Source organism: Diadema antillarum, unplaced genomic scaffold (assembly GCF_040938485.1).
Source record: "Diadema antillarum isolate AM-2024a unplaced genomic scaffold, OU_Dant_1.0 scf00000008, whole genome shotgun sequence".
NCBI classification, from domain to species: domain Eukaryota; kingdom Metazoa; phylum Echinodermata; class Echinoidea; order Diadematoida; family Diadematidae; genus Diadema; species Diadema antillarum.
In genome coordinates this window covers 1,610,001-1,629,330 of record NW_027270897.1, presented here as the reverse complement: position 1 = coordinate 1,629,330, position 19,330 = coordinate 1,610,001, and the positions used below count along the sequence as shown (strand labels likewise).

The following is a 19,330-nucleotide window of genomic DNA, read 5'->3' as shown; positions in this document are numbered from 1 at the left end:
TCTGATTATTCCTCTGCACGCAAGAGGTACAGGTGAATAGAATACCCTGATGTAAGGTTCTCATCGAAAATATTATATTCATAGTTTTTATCATATTGGCCTATTTCTCCCTGAGAACTTTTTTTTTTACCAGTCGTCATACATGGACTCTGAATCCATCTTCAAGATTGTAGAGTCAAATGTTACAGAAGACTGATTTGTCAGTCACAATGACACTTTTTCATTCTCTTATTAAAAGACATTGCTCTGCAACGAGTGAGGAAATACTCTAAAACGCAACCAAGCGAAACAAGATTTTTTTTTTCAGTCAGATCATGAGGTCATTGGATTTGCTGTTGTTCGTGGATTCCCAAATCATTGTCCATGCATGCGAGACGGCGGGCGAAGTACAAACGTGGGTTTGACGAGTGGAGAGAGTATAGCCAACACGCTATGGGATCGGAACAATCTTCTGGTACTGGGGTCGGTTTGTTCTTATAGCTGTCTATAAACGGACTTGAACGATGTTGTCCGACGAAATGTTTCAAGTGTAGGCCTAACCTCGTGCACGTGAGAGACTCCAGAGGAGAGTTCCGTATGCCTTACCGGGAGTTTGGGATGCGAAATGATTATAATCATTGAGGGATCATGATCCAGGACTCCGCTCGACTAGCTCTGGAATTATTATACCGAGCAGATAAAATTTGCCATCGTCTGTGAGTGTGTGTGGCCCCGAGTAAGCACAAGTTCTCGCGATCTACTTGGCCGCTAATTGGATACTCTTGTTAAAGCGTACGAAAATTTGTAGCATCACAATGTGCTATCTATAACTATGGGGGTGTTTAAAGTGACTATATCACGTCGACGTGAGCGAAGGGTTTCCGCACATGCTCTGCTGGTGACGATTCTGTATTCAGCTTTATTCTTTCTTCAATCGGTGTCCTCTGTCACGCTTTCAAGAAATGCAGTTGACGTGAGTTCTATACACAGTATACACTTTGATTGTTGCCTCATATTATTATTTGCGATGAAATTTCTAAACTTGTTTCATTAACTAAACTAAATTGTCTCCATAAAATTTGATATTTGCATCGTAGCTGCCGAGAGTTTGATACAATACTTGGTTACATACTAGGTCACTGAGTATGCAATGGTCTAGTCATTTCTCATCCCACTATAGAAAGGAAATGATATTCGTATCAAATATAATATGTGCATGTATATGTTGAGATTTCACGTATTGGCTCCCCGAAGAAATGAAGAAACAAACTGGTTGTGCATTTTTGGCCAATAAAGCAAGATTCGACTCAACGTCCTGAAGGAGGCGTAGGACGCCGAAAATTTAAGTCGAATAAACTCATGCTTTATTGGCCAAAAAAAAATTACATACATATTTATATATATATTTATATGTAATTTTCTCCCCTTCAGCTTTACACATTCGAAAGTCTATTTTTAGTTAGTTGCATGCTCTCACTACATGTCCTATCCATAACCAGAACGTTGACGCTCTGACTTGTCAACTTGATAACTAAAATTAATACCATGTCACGTGTTTCGTGGGCTCGGCCTGTATAAGTGTGCTGGGATAGGTTATCATAAAGTAGAGACAAGGAGTGACACAAAATAGAGTGAGTGAAGGGAGAGAAAAGTACATAGGATCTATATGGGACGAACAACGTTAAAAGTGAAATACATGTCCTATACGTCTCTTGCACATTGATATTTATTCGTTTCTATTGCCGTGTAGAGTGATTGGTCATGGTAGTGGGATAATGCATGAGAGAAAAGCAAGTCTTTTGTATAGGTCGATGATTGCCATTGTTTCAGACGTAAGGGTGCATGGCTGCATTCTTTCGGGGTTGTTCTAGTTTGTTACCTGCAATCAATTTATTGAAATTAAATAGTGGTGCCGCTTCTTGCAACATTCAGTAAATCTGCCAGTGTAATCGTTGATTTAATGACCTATCTTTCACGACTTAACTCTAACGATATTGACCCATGACAATTATCGATCAATAATTCCAGCACTTATAGATGTGCATCAGATTAAATTTTCCTGCATCGCTATAACATCAACAGCAGCAACAACAAAGTTTTGTACACATTTTGGCATTTCATAAAGACTTGTGACTCGTTTCAGTGCCCCCTTTAAAATGGCAAACAAAGAGTGGCAAGGAGCACGCACAGGTGAACGTGCGTAAACACACAATGAACTTATTCATCCATTTTCAGACATTCAGTGGTAATGGCTGATTTGCTGCACGGTGATTTCCCATCTCATTGGGCAACAAACTGAAACATTTCACCGGAGATGACTGGCCGAGTTCCTCTTGTGTCTGGAAGCCTTGACCAACAAGACTTTTAGATGAAACAGACGACATAACGTCATAATTATATATGATATACCGTAGAGAGACTGCAAATTCACGAATCCTGCATCCCCCATTACACCAATGTCACTTTGTTAGTTGTGACACGTTCTCCACTCACTTCTGGCTCCTTTGTGGCAAGAAGAAGACAAACACGACGCCTTTGTCGATTGACGGCTGATGCGGAAGAAAGAGAGAGAGAGAGAGAGAGAGAGAGAGAGAGAGATACATACAGACAGACAGACAAACAGACAAACAAACATAAAGAGAAAGAGAGAGAGAGAGACAGACAGACAGATAGACAGACGGAGAGGAAACATAGTACGACTCGCTTGCATTTAGCAACGCAAGCGCAAAATTGAAACATAACAATACGTCACTCTGTAATTATCAGTCAACAGTTTGGAAAGGGGAAGGTCAGATAGTTGGAGACAACAGCACTTTAAAAGCACATAGAAAGAACTTCAGTTTATAAAAGGATAGACGTTGCCGAAAATTGTCTCAAACACAGAGATGCCGTTTACACCATAAATACATAAATTTATTATATTACATGTGATAAATAAGGTACATTGCATTCCCAAGATCTTTAGTGACTTGTAGACCGGTCACTTAACAACCGGGCTCATAATTCCGTAAGGTTATGTAAAATCACAGTGAGAAATTTTAAAAACCAAAGTCCACTGTGACCGGTGACTGTGGTAAAACACTATACCTGTCGTCGCTTTCTGCAGTCATTGCGAGATACCTATTGGCAATGCAAACAACTTTTCATGAACAATAGCCACGCGTTGTCTCTTTCAACAATACGAATTACTATTTGATTTGTAAATCAGAAAATATTCTATTGAAGGTGAAATCGATGTAAAGATTGATTTGACATAAGTCTTTTATGATATATTACGCCACATGTAATCATCCTACGCTGTTTTAATGAAGGGTGGGAGTTGACTAGCAGATATATCTTGAACGCGGAGTTGACTTTCACTTTATGTAGTTCCATTGTGCATTCATTGCTATTATGCTTCAACAAACAGAATCTTGTTTGTTGGGTAATTTGACAATGAATGCACAGTGGAATACGTTTTACATGTTCTAAATAAAGCAAAAGCCAACTCCGTGTTCGGATATTTGATGAACATGCACAATCAAACAAACAAACGACAGAAAGTTTCATTTAAAATCAGATTTCATAAGAAATGAAATCGTGGAATTTTTCCCGAAGAATGGATATCGACCACAGTCCTGTCATGAAATCAGACGACTGTCATTTGCTTATGCATAAATCTGCGCAAAAACTTCTTCATCTCTGCAGAAGATATTTCATATTCGGTTCCGTGACATTTGTTCCTGCGACAATTTCCCCCATGAAATATCTGCACGTTAAGCCAATCTACCCACAAACATAACCATATATAACCCTCATCCTCATCCTCACATCAAACTACTGTAAACCTAAAACCCTATCACAACCCTAATTAACCCTAACCCTAAGTCCTTGGAGAAAAGACGGGAGCAATTGTCACAGAAGCAATATGTCCTGTCACCTTCATGTTATTTGCATCGCATTATTCTGGATCATTGACGATTTACTCATGATGACTTCGTGAAATTTAAAAAAAAAAACAAAATGGTTATAGGAGCCGCGTTACTGACAAGAAAAACGATTTTATGAAAGTTTTGTTTGGGAACATTAGACCGTTGTGAGAGGATGACGTCATCTTCTTCACTAATTTACACGCAATAATGGGGAATGACATTACTGAATTGTGAAACTATGTTAAAGTTCAAAATTATTCTGCGTTCTCATTCTTTGTCCAATTTTCATTAACTATTTCCCTGCGATGATATCGCCGGGAAATATCTCAAGACCTTCTCTAAGACCCTTATTATAGGGTTTTCGTTCCTTCTAACATGATAGTTTTCACGAGTCTAGCCCACGGTCGAAGTAACAAATATACTACATGCAAATTGGGCTCAAGTATTGACAGTATATTTAGTATGAACAGGTGAATAGACCGATAAATATTGTACCAACAATTATACATATCTATATAACCATGGTTATTCCTAGAGACAGAAAGCTTGCCCGAGATTTGCCGGAGGTACGTTGCCCGACATACTCCACAGGCCGTTATCAAAGTCAAGCGAGTTGCTTATCGATAACGGTCTCCTCTACCTGTACACTTTACGATAAACCATGAAATGTATTTACGTATATTATTCACACCAATTATCTATGTCAAATGAGTACTCTTGCATATACATGTTTCTTATGAACATTTTTAATTTTGTCATACTGATTTCTTTCGTACAAGTGGAGAAATAAAACAAACTGAAACTGAAACAACTGACGCAAGCAAAGTGGGATGTATTGGATAGGTATAATTGATGGATCGATATGTCGTTATATCACATGTGCCCTCAAACAAAGAAAAAAATGAATTTGAATACAGCAACAGTGAATAAACTTTCGTTACTCACGGTGTTCATAGTTATATTATGGTTGCCATGGTTTTAGAATGATAATACTTGATGTGCTGAGAGAAATCAGTTCTTACTGGATTGATAAATATATGAATACAAGGATATGAAACTCTCTTTGCAGTCGACTGGATCATGGTAGAACCTGATCGAAAATTCTATATTGACGTTTAACCATAATTATATGAATTGCAATATCAAAATATCCTCCAGTATTAACTGTCCCTATCACACACTCATGAAATCATATCATCATATCAAACCCCAACAGTGCTGAAACACTATATATCTCTTCCTATATCAATGTGAGCGAGAAGAGAAGTAAGAAGAAAAAGTACAAAGAGAGAAAATAAAAAAAAAGTGAGCGAACTTCTCGTTAAGCTCAGCTCTCTTGAAATGGGCGTGTCGCGCCTAGACTTAGAAGGCCTCACGCTCCTAATTCAATTCGCGCATTGATGAGGTAATGTTATTTTTTGCCCCAAAACAAAATCATTAAAAATCAGTCAAGTGGAAAATTGCCACCTTTGGTAGTGTTTGACATTGCTTGAGGACAGAAGCTTCTGCAGGCTATGAAGAAGTTGAATGAATTAGGGTTTTGTATTTTTAATGAATTTTTATTGATGTATGAGGAAATTTTCTATTTTTATCGTTTTTGAGAGTGACTGGATGACTAGTCTCGTATGGAGGCTCTTAATTTTTTTAGAGCTGGAAAACATCCCAAAATATGTAGTTTGCTTGAAAGCAGAGAACATTTCCCTTCATCTGCTTCAATTTAAAAAAATCTATGATTCGATTAATTTTTTTTTTATGATTCATGGAATATGCTGCATTTAACACAGGTTTCTATGGGAGCCTGGAAAACGAGCGTGAGGCCAGAACCTGATCGAAAATTCTATACTGACGTTTGACCATAATTATATGAATTGCAGTATCAAAATATCTTCCAGTATTAACTGTCCCTATCACACACTCATGAAATCATATCATCATATCAAACCCTAACAGTGCTGAAACACTATATATCTCTTGCTTTATCAATGATATGTGAGCGAGAAGAGAAGTAATGTAAGAAAAAAAAATGAACAAAGAGAGGAAATGAAAAAAAGAGAAGAAAGGAAAACAGTGAACTTCCTCGTTAAGCTCAACTCTCTTGAAATGGGCGTGTCGCCTATAGACTTTGCTACGGGCATTGTTATGTGTTAACTTGCATTGTTCGCAAGTCAAAGTTGAAGGCCCACCATACGTCATTTTCTTTATTTATTTTACTTTTCCTTTGTTGTGTTCCATAGCACTGTTGGAATTTCCAATCGTGCAATCATCTGTATAACAGGCACAATATTTTGAAGCCCTTGTAGAAGTGCTTCTGTGGACTGGGCCGACAATGATCTACAATTCTCCTTTTATTTAAAAGCTTTCAGTAGTTGTAGCTTAGTTCTTACTGCCAGAAATGGAAGCCAACCTGTCAGGTCGTAATCTGCCTCTTGTCTGTTGACAAACAATGTTTTCATGTTTAAACCAGGTCATGCGCATTGATTATTCATAAGTGTAATGATAATGATGATAGTGGATAGTTTTATAGCGCCTTTTCCGCTGTATACAAGGCGGTATAAGATGTCATCCCTGGTTGCCATGAAGCATTAACAGTTATTATGAAACTTTAAGGGTGGTGTGAATCTGAAGCCAGGACAGCACACTGGTTTGTCCAATTGTGACCTCTACAACGGATAACTCGTTTGCACTGAATAGTACCACGCAGGTAATTCATGCTGATGATCTTGTTACAGTGCGCAACCATTATGTTGTCAAATAGATTAACGAAGATGTTCTTGGACCTTTGTTGGACGTAGCTTTGTAAAACAAACAAACAAACAAACAAACAAACAAACAAACTACAAGTCACATTAGGTAATGATTTTAGCAAATGTGGAAATCTTTTAAGCATCAGACTGTTGTAGTTAACACATCACGTCGTACCGAACTCAATCTGTTCGTTTTTACAACATTCAGCCAAGGCTACGATAATATTCTTTTTAATGCTTAGAGTCCAGTTTGTATACAGGAGTTTTAAATTTGTCGGGAATGACTCGGGCAAACTCGGCTTATATCGTATGGAAATCCGATGAGCTCTGGGGAAGGTCTCGGGATATCTAAGTGTTTCCCAACGATCTCCAAACGTTTCACTTTTGTAAAAATGTTTTTATATAATTATTGGAATGTGCTCATGATTTGCCTCTATCAGAAACATTTGGAAGATTTGGGCTACACCGGAGACATGAGCGCAACTCTGCCCGAGGAAAGAAGAAAGTATGTCCTTCATACTCGTTTCCAAACATTATCCGGATTACACAAGACAGGTGAGCAAACACAATATGGACATAGCTGCCATGGTGAGTGCCCACGACTGAAAGGAGAAAAAGGGTTACAATGAAGACAAGATATCGAGTACTTGTCCAAAGTACGTAGCTAGTGAATACGCACTACAGCTATTTGATAATGATAATTTAAAAAAAAAAACAGTGAAAGATTTTGGAGCTCTCACATGTACGGCAAACTTCGTCGGTAATGCGCCTTTTGCAATTATTGAGTGAGGAGTTAACATAACGCTTAGAAGCTGTTGTTGACAAAGCAATAACCGAAGCCGTGCACAATTGACTTTCAATTACTGACTCGTGTTGAATTGATGTTTTCAAGCAAACTATAATACTTGATGTTTTGCCCCCCCCCCAAAAAAAAAAAAGTCATGGGATACACAGTAGGCCTATATGAAGGCAAAAAACCTCCAACAATACGGTGTCATTATTATCGCCGCTTACACGTATCCTTCCAACATGTTTTATAAAATCATTGATCACAGTTGAACACAATTAGGATGTAATTACAATGAATGAATTGAAGTAACTTCGTCGCGTGGACGTTGACGAGATGTGTAAAACGTATGCTGTGAAAGAAAAGAACAAAAATGCATGTAATATGTTGCTTTTTACGAAACGACAATGTGGAAGTCTAGACTAAAAATAAGCCTGGTGCCCAATACATTTTTTTTTACCAGGATCGCTAATGAGTTATGACACCTCGTCAGCTTGTCACATAAACCCGTCATTCTTGCCGACACGCTTTTTAGTTAAACTTTTGGTATAATTTCATGTGCGATCCTTTTGCCAGAAATATCTAGAGACATACAAGGCAATATCGGGGACCTTGCGAAAAGAATTAGTTCCTTGGGTGAGCAAATCCAACAGTCTAGCTCTATACCCTTATTTGTGAGAATTTTCTTTCCTCCTATTTCGTTGCCTGTTTATCAAAGCAATGGTCGATGACAAGCAGACCATACAGTTGATGGCAGCCCCTCGTCGTAGGAATGGTGACGTCAACGCCCCCAGCGTGGAGGTGCTTGGCAACTGGGAGGCACGTACTCGGGAGAAGAGGTGGAGCATCTTTACGGCGTGGCCGAAAAGCAATTTCACCTACAGGATCTCGTCGTACACGCCAGACCTACCCGAGCAGAAAGTGGACGAGGCCATTGAAAATGGGTTTAAGGTAGAACATAGCTATCCATGTATTCAGTGAATGTTCCAAGTAAAGCTATGCGTCATCAGAAGAGGCGTGGTAGATTTGAGAACCATGACATTCGTTGTGTCAGTATATTAGTCGTTTTCTTTTTTTTTCATATGCCATTATTATATCCGTATATAGCAACAGAAACGATAGTGATTGAAGTAATATTTTTTTGATGTAACATTTATCATACGTAAAAGTAGGCCTGAAAAAAATTTAAACTGCTCCCCCTTTTTATGCTGATAGTAGTAATGATAAAAATGATAATTATGATGACTGTAATATGCTTGCTTGGTTGCTGGTCAAAATTAAAGTTTAAGCGTAATCCTCAAAAATTTTAAGAAGTCAGTTGCAGTTGATAACTAATAAGAATTACCAGAATGAATTTTTACACTTCATTCTTTTTTTATGTCAGACCGATTCTCGTCTGATTTCCCTCTCGTTATACTCCCTCCATTCCATTTTTTCTGGTGTTTTTGTTGGGTTTTTTTTTGCCCATAATGTACAGTTGTGGTCGGCTGTCGCCTTGGTCGACTTTCGACGAGTGTGGACGGATGACGCCGACATCGACATCTCGTTTCAACGAGGCGACCATGGCGATGGTAAACCCTTCGACGGCCCCGGCTACGTCCTGGCACACTCGTTTGCTCCCCAGCTGAGCTCTGACCAGTCCGGACTGACCGGTACTATCCACCTGGACGAGGATGAGAACTGGACAGTGGAATCAGCCTCAGGTTGGTGGAGAGACAAATTTATGCCAACAAACGAAACAACATATAGAAACTAACACTTTCACAATTAAAGAGACTTCAGCATGCCGGGATAGATACCGAAAATGAAATAGAAATAGACAGGTCATTGTCTTTATCACCAATTTCCACTAATTCATATTATCGTGACATGAGCCGATACGAATAAACTGTGTCATTTGCATTAAACTGTTGTAATCTGCTAATAATCTAGCAATCATCGAATACATGAAAGGGATAAGGTTTGTAACTGCTTAATCATCGACAAAATACATGATTTTTGGTTTTTTTTTTAAATAAATGAATTACGACCTTTGAGGGGAAGAAGTCATTACCTTCTCGAGTTTGTGTAAATGTAGTCTCTTCTGATATCACTTTCACGTGAAAATATGCGAAAATTTAGATTTACAATTTTTTTATTACTTTAGGTGCCATTCCATTGAAACTATTACCACTCTGTTTATTTGGTTTTATTCAATTTATCAAATTCATCAACTAAAACATGACACTTTAAAAATGACAAAGCACACAATAGAGATGCATTGACGTTGTCTTTTTCTTCGTCAGGTACTAACCTTATGTTCACGATCGCACACGAGATCGGCCACGCCATCGGGCTCAGCCACTCCAAGGTGGTTCCCGCCCTCATGTACCCCTGGTACCAGAGCTACGAGCCCAGCTTACAGCTTCACGAAGACGACATCAGAGGCGTCCAGTTCTTGTACGGTAAGGAGGCAGAGAACGAGGGCAAAGCTATGTCGTCATGGCAAAAAAATATGCACCATTGAGTACTACTATCAATACTTGAAAATACTATACGACCAACGGTTTCTTTTTGTTCTAATATTGTTCTGATTATCTTTGCTTGGGGATTACAGTTCGTTACTCTGAAAGTTCATTTATCCAAAAAGAAATAAGGTTTGTTATTCCGAATGTTCGTTAATCCGACAATCAAACAGGGTTCGTGACTCCGAAGGTTTTGTAATCCGACAATGAAAAAAAAAGTTCACCATTTTGAAGGTTCGTCAATCCGAAAATGAAATAAGGTTCGTAATCCCGCAGGTATACGTAATAGCAAATTGTCTACATTCTCGGATTTACGAACTTTCGGAATAATGTACCTGTGGAATAACAACTTTCGGAATAATGTACCTGTGGAATAACACCACAAATGTTAGGATTAATCAACCTTTTTTCCGATTAACAAATCTCTATAGGTATGGAGAATTTGTGTGTTTCATAATAACGAACCTTCGGAAGAGCACTCATCTACCTGCTTGTGATATGATTGTGATTATCATTGACGTTGATCACACTGTCACCTGACAAATTATACACTGTAACCTCGTTGAACTGATTTGAACATCGTAATTTCCTAGAAATTGCCATTAGCGTCGTCATTGTTGAACACTGAACCCGCAGTGGTGTCATCGCAGTCAGAAACAGTTTTGAACAACAACAAAAATACGTCCAAATCAACAATACGTTTTTTCATCCATAGTAATTATCCGTTCGCTATTGTTGAAAACCTACTCTTCTCTGACCCCAGGAGCAAGACCTGGAACCGAGTTGTCCTACCCGGCCTTGATACCCGGAGGTCCGAACAATCCCAGTGTGCCGAACCTTTGTGCTTCCCTTCCCGAGGCGATGACGTTAGGACGGAATGGTGTCACGTATGCTTTCAAAGGTACAAAGTAGCAGGTACAAAGTAGCTCGAGACTTGAGACGCGAGATAGGTCTGTGTGTGTGTTTTGCGCTTGCTTTTCATGTGTTCTAGATTGTGTGTGAAATGCAGGTTGGTGGTCGTTTTTAGGATGGATGTACCTGTAATCATGATGGGTATTCGCTATAAGGACAAAAGCGAAAGAAATGGCGGAGAACACTAACGTTATCCTTATGTCGCATCAAGAGAAAGAGTGAAACTCGCGGAATGCTCGTGGGATGGATTTTTGTTATTCATATAAGTAGAATTATTTTAGAGAGTGGAGGAATCAACATAGACTATATGACCAGCCTTTCAAAGATTACAATTATGTACAATTCATATAAAAGCGTCAACGCACACAACGTGCAAAAAGCAAGAAAACAAGACGAGTTATCATAATCATCATTAACTTTATTTTATGTCTGTTCTCATCAGACGTTTACTACTGGAAGATGGAGGATGGACGCATTGTGCAGGGATACCCGGCCTTGATATCTCAAAACTGGCCTGGTCTACAGAGCTATCTGACTGCTGCCCTCACCGTCAAGAACACAAGAGTGTGGGGAGAGGATGTTGGGAAGACCTATTTCTTCAAGGTAAAAATCGTTAATCAAAAAGAACAACAACATACATCATAGATCATATAATAGCGCTACATAAAAGTTTGAAATATTTTCCCTGCACCTTGAAATTCGAGATTAATGTTCCTGCAGATATGTCAGATTTACCACGGTCAAAGAAAACGAACTAATAAGCTTTACAGGGAAGTCTGATTTTTCCGAATGTTGCGTTTCTTGTATAGCTGAAGAGTCCCTCATTCCTTCATCTTTAGAAGAATTCTATCGGATTAAATCCCTTTCTGCATACTCTTTTTTTTTCAGACAAAATGACTATGGTAATTTCGACATACCACGATAACTTATCAAAGCAGGTTCCTACCTTTGATGAATGTGATGTGAAATCCCCGTCGTACTCCGTAAGATCCAATAATTTTTGTTTGCGTGTTCACGAGTATGATAGGCCTATTTTTGAAACTAAACAACATCATAGTTACACATCCACCCCATGTAAGTATGAATACGTAGATGTAATGTTACCAGACGAAAGTAAATAACCCGTTAGTATACTGAGCAAAGTCGTAAGGGAGGAATACTATGCATTCATATTTCTTTCTTTTTTTCATTTTATCTGCATATATTATGCTACCAGCAAAGAGCAGTGTGGCGCTTTACCGCCGACAACGCCCTCGACGCTGGATTTCCCAAAGACATCCACACCGTGTTCCCTTCCGTACGCTCCACCGTGAGCTCCGTGGACGCTGCAGTGGAGATCGGAGGCAACGGAGAAACGCTCTTTGTAATAGGTAAAATAATTCTTCGTCTTTACAGGTCACTTTTTTTTTTAAGTCAGTACTCATTGAGTTATAGTTTACTGTTAGGTCAACCAGCCTCGGAACAGAAGTCAAAGATATGTACTTATACCCAACTAATTCTGTCCTGCCTTTTCCAAACTCTTTGAGGACTTTAACCAAAATGTTACAGACATGGTATTGACTGCAGTGAATTCTATCACTTTACCAAATCGGGTCGAACGTTTTCAGAATCAGTTTCACATTCCATGTCAACCATTCCAAATAGGACATTTCTTCCCAAAGTTTTAAAATTCGTATGCGAATTGAGACCTTGTAGAAACAAAGCAAACGAAACAAAAACCTTGTTGCACATCTGTTTTGCTTAGCGCTGCTAGCTTTCTTCATCTCAGTTGCTGCAGCCATACTTGCGTCGGTTGAGAATGATAAGGGCGTTAAGTTGCCACAAAACCCATAGTGTTCAAGACAACTTAACGCCCTTCTCATTCTCAACAGACGTGATTAAGTTATTAAGTTCTCAATTGTTCGGCTGTATGTGTCATAGTATGCCGAACTCCCTTGCACGGTCTACGTCACGATAAGGCCCCCATCTCACTAAGAAGGTGACCATGGCGACCATGGCGATCTGTGACAATTTAACAAATCGTGGCGCGATCGCCGTCCTTCTCCATTTTTGGCCTCCGAGGCGATGACACTACAGTTTCTCTACGCTCAATCTGCGCTGTAGGCGATAGTGCCACGATAATGCTACGACGCTGCCACGTTTTTTGCCGCTTTTCCAAGCCGACGAGACGCACTGCTTCTGCGATCAAAGCGATCGTACTGCGATATTCGTACGCTTTTCAAGACCTCGCTACAACGGTGATACGATCGGAGCGACAGTGATACGTTTACGCCGGGCTCATGCTACGATCTCAAGCGATCGGGGTATAAAATGGGTTTCATGATTGAATTTCTTCAGGCAGATGTCAGTGTCAAACCAACATGGATACGCAGAATATGGTTTTACCCTTGCATCTTAGCATTCTTGAACACCCTGATGTGAAATTGCACTATTAGTTAAGTCATCCATTCAATAACAGGGGTAAAAGGGTAACCGATATGATATTAAAGAACCAACTTACGAGCAAACTACAAATCGTATCCTACAATGAGACAATTAGTACTACAATTTTATGAAGATATATATTTGAAAAGATTACAACTTAATTTACTTTCATTAACTTGCAATGGTATATGACAAACAAATAATTTAGTAAACAGAGTAGATTCGTACTGAGTGTACCTGGAAAAATGAATTTTATACGCTTTTCTCCATGTCCCCCTTCCTGGTCTGAGCATCACTTTCTTTCGTTCGTGGTTGGTTCCTGTTACGTAATACTGCAAAAGTGGTAATTTTGATGGGCGATGGGGCCGCTTTCGATGCGCTTGAGTTACGCCTAACGCGTTGCTACCCCGTCAGAGTTACGAATGTGGCGCTTTTAATGCGCTCGTGAGGTGATTGTGATACGTTCTAAAACCACGGCGACCTCGCTACGGAAGTTTTGGACATGTTCAAAACTTCCGTAGCGAGGTCGCCGACCATGGCGATGGTGGCGACCCTCCGCGCTTCTGAACCGCTCAAGATACGGTGGAGAAGATTTAAAGCGATCAAGCCACGATCCGTCGTGCTTTGTCGATTTTTGATGATCGTATACTAACGGAATCGCCGTGTAGTGAGATGGGGTTATTAGCGCCATCACAACACTTTGTAGAATGTGAGGAAGATGTAGACTTCGTCTGTCACCATAGATCCACGAAGGGCGGTCATGTATTTTTGCACCACTGAAGAGACTTCACAGGATAATTTCTAGAGGAAACATGTTTCTGCTTTTTAAGAGATGATAATTGGTTTCTTTCATTCACCTCTACAGACGGAGAGCTGTACAAATACGGCTGGACCAGAAACTTCAGCGGCCCGTTTGCCGTTGACCAAATCATCCCGAACCTGCACGGAATCGTGAAGACCGTGATCCAAGGGCCTGACAATTACCTCTATTTCTTCATGGAAGACGGCATGTACTATCAAGTGTCTCCCTGGAGTTTCAGCGTCAGTGCGCGCTTCCCCAAGGCCGCCTCGCAGGATTGGTTCAGCTGCGGAGATGAGCTGCGACGACGACGACGGTAGTAAAGCCTGAGAATCTGGATGTGGATCTGGGCAGTTTCGTCAGCTAATTGTCCTCAGCAGACACATCCACGCTAACTTAATGACTTGAAAAGCGCGCTGCATGTGGAACAACTTTAGCGATATTGTCTTAATTTGGACCAAAGAAAGACTGTTCACAGTCGATGAAGGAAGATTGTTCCAGTCCCTTACAGCTAGTAGCTACAATTTGAAAAGGATAAATCTTTGAAAAAATGGATTCATGGCCGAACTGGTGAAACTTTTGATCGTTCCACCTTGTTTACGTTGAATAAAATCCTTTAATTGGATATCGAAAAGGAGCTTTGAAGCTCCTTGATATCAACTAGCGCATTTTTTCATAGATATTGTACAGCATACAGAGCCTCTGGTTCCTCCGTCTTGTCTCAAGGGATTCCCATCCTGGATAGGCCATTCATTACCTTGTGATCACAGTGAAGGCCGCTGTCACATCAGTTCGGTTCAGGTTATTAACACACAAAAAAATAAACAAACATAGCAACCGTAGCAATCATGATAAGCAAAACATGATGCAAATTGAGACTCCCCCAAAAAGCTATGCTTGTTTGTGGGGCTCCTGAGGAGCGTGGAACTCTTGATCCCGGTGGACCAGCAAAGAGATCAACGTGTTTCAAGGGTCTGCGCATGCTCAAAACCCTAATTTGATGAAATGAGATGATAATAAGAGGAAACATGCGTGTAACAAGTGATTATGATTTGAGAACTCATTTGGCTGACAATGCCTTCACCGGCAGTGAGAGAGACAGATACAGATAGAGGAAGAGAGAGACAGACAGGCGTACAAAAAGAGAGGATATGCAAGATTTTTCTTGATGATGACAGAGAAGCACACAATAGTCGATAATAAGAGGGTGACGATAACACCCAAAGCAATGACAGTGGTAGCTATGATACCTAAAATCATTACCATAGTGATATTGTGGTCTTATAGTGGTTAAGACTTTTTCCTATATTGTACGAATAAGTGATTCGGTGCACGGTTATGACGAAATTCTCATTACAGCGAAGTAAAAATTCATGTCCCCAAATTATCATCTATATATCTTTGTATACTTTGTCATGTTTGTAGGAACTGTTCGGCTTTAATGAAATTTCGATATGACGAAATGAAACTACCGGTGCCCGAGGACACTGGTATAACGGGAGTCGCCTGTATGTGGATAAATAACTCAGTCGAATGTTATTATGAACTACGTCAGCTTCCATCAGCTTCTTGTGTTAATATATCAGAGTAAAATTGGACAATTTTTCAATTGTAACGATTGTGTAATATTTCTGTGAAGATAGTCAGTATAGCTTATTTCAATGAATAAAACATTCTCTCTCTTAACAGATTTGAGAGAAAATACTATATCATTGTCGTGCACATTTTAGGCAAAAGTTATCTTGAGATTTTTTTTAACTCTGAAACATCATTCAGATTTAACATGAACTTGTTTGAATCGTGCAGTCGAAGATCGCGTAATGAAAGTGCAATTCTTCACCATAATCGAGTTGACTTTGAAAAAGAAGATTGATATCAAACAAACAGAATGGTAATAGTTTTATCTAAGTCTGACGTAGAATGAGAAAACGATGGAATTTTAAAGTTTCACATATTTTCTCAAAACATGATTTTGTTTCAATCTTTATGGAAACGAAATATTCTGACAATTCTAGGTTGCTGGTCAGCCTTTGGGTTCGTTTACTAGATGTATGTTATTTCCTTGCATTCTTGTCGAAGAATATTTCTGAATGAATTGTTTACACATGTTATTTCAGTAAGGTGTGTCATTTTTCTTCATCGAAATTGCAAAACAAACAAATGAAGAATTTGATGATACTTCGGAAGCCTTCGTATGGAAAATATCTTCCCTCTGTCAGACCAACGTCTGTCTTATGCTATATTCTTTTCTTGGTTTGTTGTGGACCGGTACAAAAAGAACAACAAACGATTGAATCGTTAGTATATAGTAAAAAGGGCAAGTTCCCAGTTGTGGGATAGAAGTATTCTATTACTGATTCATTAAATGAGATTGTATTAGCATGATTACCTTATGGTAAGCCACGAGGCAATCACATGGATGTATATACGTACGTCAAATGTTATCAAGGAGTAAGATTCAAATTAAATGTACTATAATGTTACTCCATCGAGCCTTGTATTTTCATTTCATTTCATTCTTGTATTCGTTCCATATACAAAATGAAAAAAAAAAATAGATGTGCCGCAGAAACATACCTAATATACCCAAGTATGGTTATTTGCCGGCTAGAAACACGAACACTACTATGAAGAGGGACGGGCAACGAGTTGAATGCACGTGATATACAAAATATAATACTGCAAATAACAAAGACCATGACAAGCGACTCATATAAGTGCACAAAAGACAATCATTATGAGAAAAAAAGAGGGAAGAACTTAAACGTCTGACTAACGTCGATTAATTTTCGTACTCAAAACCGAACAAAATTGAATGATGTTCTTTGCGTCATGTACCACCCCATCCACTCCCACCCCACGTGTGTCTCTTAATTGTTTTGTTTGTGCACACACATACACACACACACACACACACACACACACACACACACACACACACACTCACGTACACATATTTACATGAACTTGGACTTCTTTTATGGGATTATAAGTATCAGACTCCAAAGATGAGCCTGAGAGAGAGAGAGACTGCGATGGAGAGGGCTATATTGTTAGAGACGTGGCGGGCGCTCGTGATAACATCATCCCATAGAGCCCTTTTTCTGCATCACCACACCCAATAATACGTAGAATGGTATTAGACAGAAAAATGAACAACTGACAGCTAATCGGTGATAAAGGTCAGCGAATGATATGCTTGCCTCAAAAATTCTCCCATTGTTTTGCTAAAAACAAAACAAAACAAAACAAAAAAACCCTGATCGCTATGAAATCACGTTTCAGACGATGATTTATACACCCTTGAGGGTAATATATTGCATTATCATAAATTATAATGAAGCACATGAATAGTGTACAATCAGAATATAATGTTCGTGCACATCATGATCAAAATGCGTTTGAAATATTTCATGAGTTTGTGTGCCTATTGTTTACAAACCAATCTTATTGCATGAAATGAAATTCTGCAAAGTGGTAATGGAGGATCCGATAGGACCAGCAGATTACAATAACAAACTGTTTCCTCTGTGTAATTATCATTATGGGAATACATTTAAGTAAGGTATCAAACTGGATCGATCCCAGCTGGGGTATTAGTATTCAGAATATGTCAACTTTGTTCAAGCCACTGTTTGGTGAATATTCTTGTTCCAATATCTTTAAAACTGTCAATGATAATATCGTATTACCGTGTCTGCATATTTTCTTGACGATCTTTCTGTCTATGTCTTCGCCACTGTTCGCTTTTTACATTAATTTCCTATATTCTATCTATCTATCTATCGGCTATCTATCTATCGGTCTGTATAGCCTTCTGTCTATTTATCTTTCTGTCAATTTGTTTGACTCCCTATTTCCTCGTTCCGCAATCTTAGACGAAATTTTATTGGTCTGACATCGAATCCAGAACATGATTTTAATACTTAAGTCTCATGAAGAATAGGATTTAAAGTAAATTTACAGCTATAAAATTGTACTTTTCTGTAGCACAATTTGATGCATGCAGGTCATGAACGGTTCCGTTTGCTCCTGCGACAATATTATTGCTCCCATGAAATATCTGCACGTTAAGCGAAAAAAACGCTACCCATAAATATAACCCTCACCCTAATACTAATCCTCACATCGAAATAAACCTAAAACCCGCACTCTCTAAAAAAAAACGAGTGAAAACCAAAAAAGAGTGAATTTAGAGTGAAATTAGAGTGAATCTTGAGTGAAAATGTTTATTTTCACTCATTTTGGAGTGACCCCAGGGATCACTCGAAGATTTTGGAGTGATCCCTGAGGTCACTCTAAAACGAGTGAAAATGAACATTTTCACTCAAAATTCACTCAAAATTCACTCACAATTCACTCTTCTTTGTATTCACTCCTTTAAGAGTTAATATTTTCACTCGATTTTTTTTTTCAGAGAGTATCACAACCCTAACCGTAATCCTAAGTCCTTGGAGAATATAAGACCGGAGCAATTGTCGCAGGAGCAAATGTCCTGTCACCGTCGTTAACACACTGATTAACGGAAGGGTATTTTGATCGTTTCTGTAGAATAACTTCTATAATATTGAATTTGCAAAACGGCTTGACCAAGACTCATCAATATAACGGGGTTGGGAACTGGGAAAGTCGCTTCCTTTCCAGTGGAGCCGCGATCGATACCAGAACAATACGATAGTATCTTGAGTTGATGAGCTATTATTGGGTTCGTGAAAGGGCGCGCATTGTAACGAGAAGTCATAGTACAGCGTATAAAAACGTTAATTCTTCAAGCCTTGAAGAATTAATGTTATCACTGAGTGACAAAGAACATGAATGAAAACATCATTATCATGATTAAACATTTAGCTTCTCAAACATCTCCTTCTACGTTTATTTACTCAAAACAAAGAGTCATATAACGTGTTTAACACAACGCCACGACGTTTTGTTCGTCATATGACGAATGGTCTTTTGAAGCAATTTTGACACCGAGTTTTCCTTTTTTCCTCGTTTCCTCGTTTCCTTTTCAGTGATTTTAACTATCATAATACTGCCAATGCTTGTCAAGTAAATGCCTGACAGCCGTAGTCGTTCCTACATTCTTTCTTTCTTTATCATTTTACAGCTCCTCTCTTTAAATCTACAGCATTATGGCTATGTAGATATTTTACCATTCATAAATAACTTGATGCGAAAAAGTACTATTAGTAAAGATCATCCAATTTCGTGTCGAAGCTAAGAACGCTGGGCATTTTATAACTTTCTAGATTGTGCTTGAAGATCGCCTG

The 19,330-nt window shown here is 39.0% G+C and overlaps 1 protein-coding gene across 1 annotated transcript; it reads left to right on the top strand.

Moving 5' to 3' along the window:
• Positions 1–605: 605 nt before the first annotated feature.
• LOC139717796 (stromelysin-2-like) lies at positions 606–16,506 on the top strand. The gene is made up of 9 exons (XM_071629299.1): positions 606–952; positions 7,075–7,189; positions 8,140–8,372; positions 8,899–9,124; positions 9,707–9,865; positions 10,689–10,826; positions 11,280–11,440; positions 12,054–12,207; positions 14,127–16,506. The coding sequence occupies exons 1-9, from the start codon at positions 812–814 to the stop codon at positions 14,378–14,380; spliced, it is 1,581 nt and encodes a 526-aa protein (XP_071485400.1). The 5' UTR covers positions 606–811; the 3' UTR covers positions 14,381–16,506.
• The last annotated feature ends 2,824 nt before the right edge of the window (positions 16,507–19,330 follow it).

Coding starts and splice junctions, on each gene's coding strand:
- LOC139717796 (XM_071629299.1), top strand. CDS start 812: ATGGGGGTGTTTAAAGTGACTATATCACGTCGACGTGAGCGAAGGGTT. Junction 8,373..8,898: donor CCATTGAAAATGGGTTTAAG/GTAGAACATAGC, acceptor CATAATGTACAG/TTGTGGTCGGCTGTCGCCTT. Junction 9,125..9,706: donor GACAGTGGAATCAGCCTCAG/GTTGGTGGAGAG, acceptor TTTCTTCGTCAG/GTACTAACCTTATGTTCACG.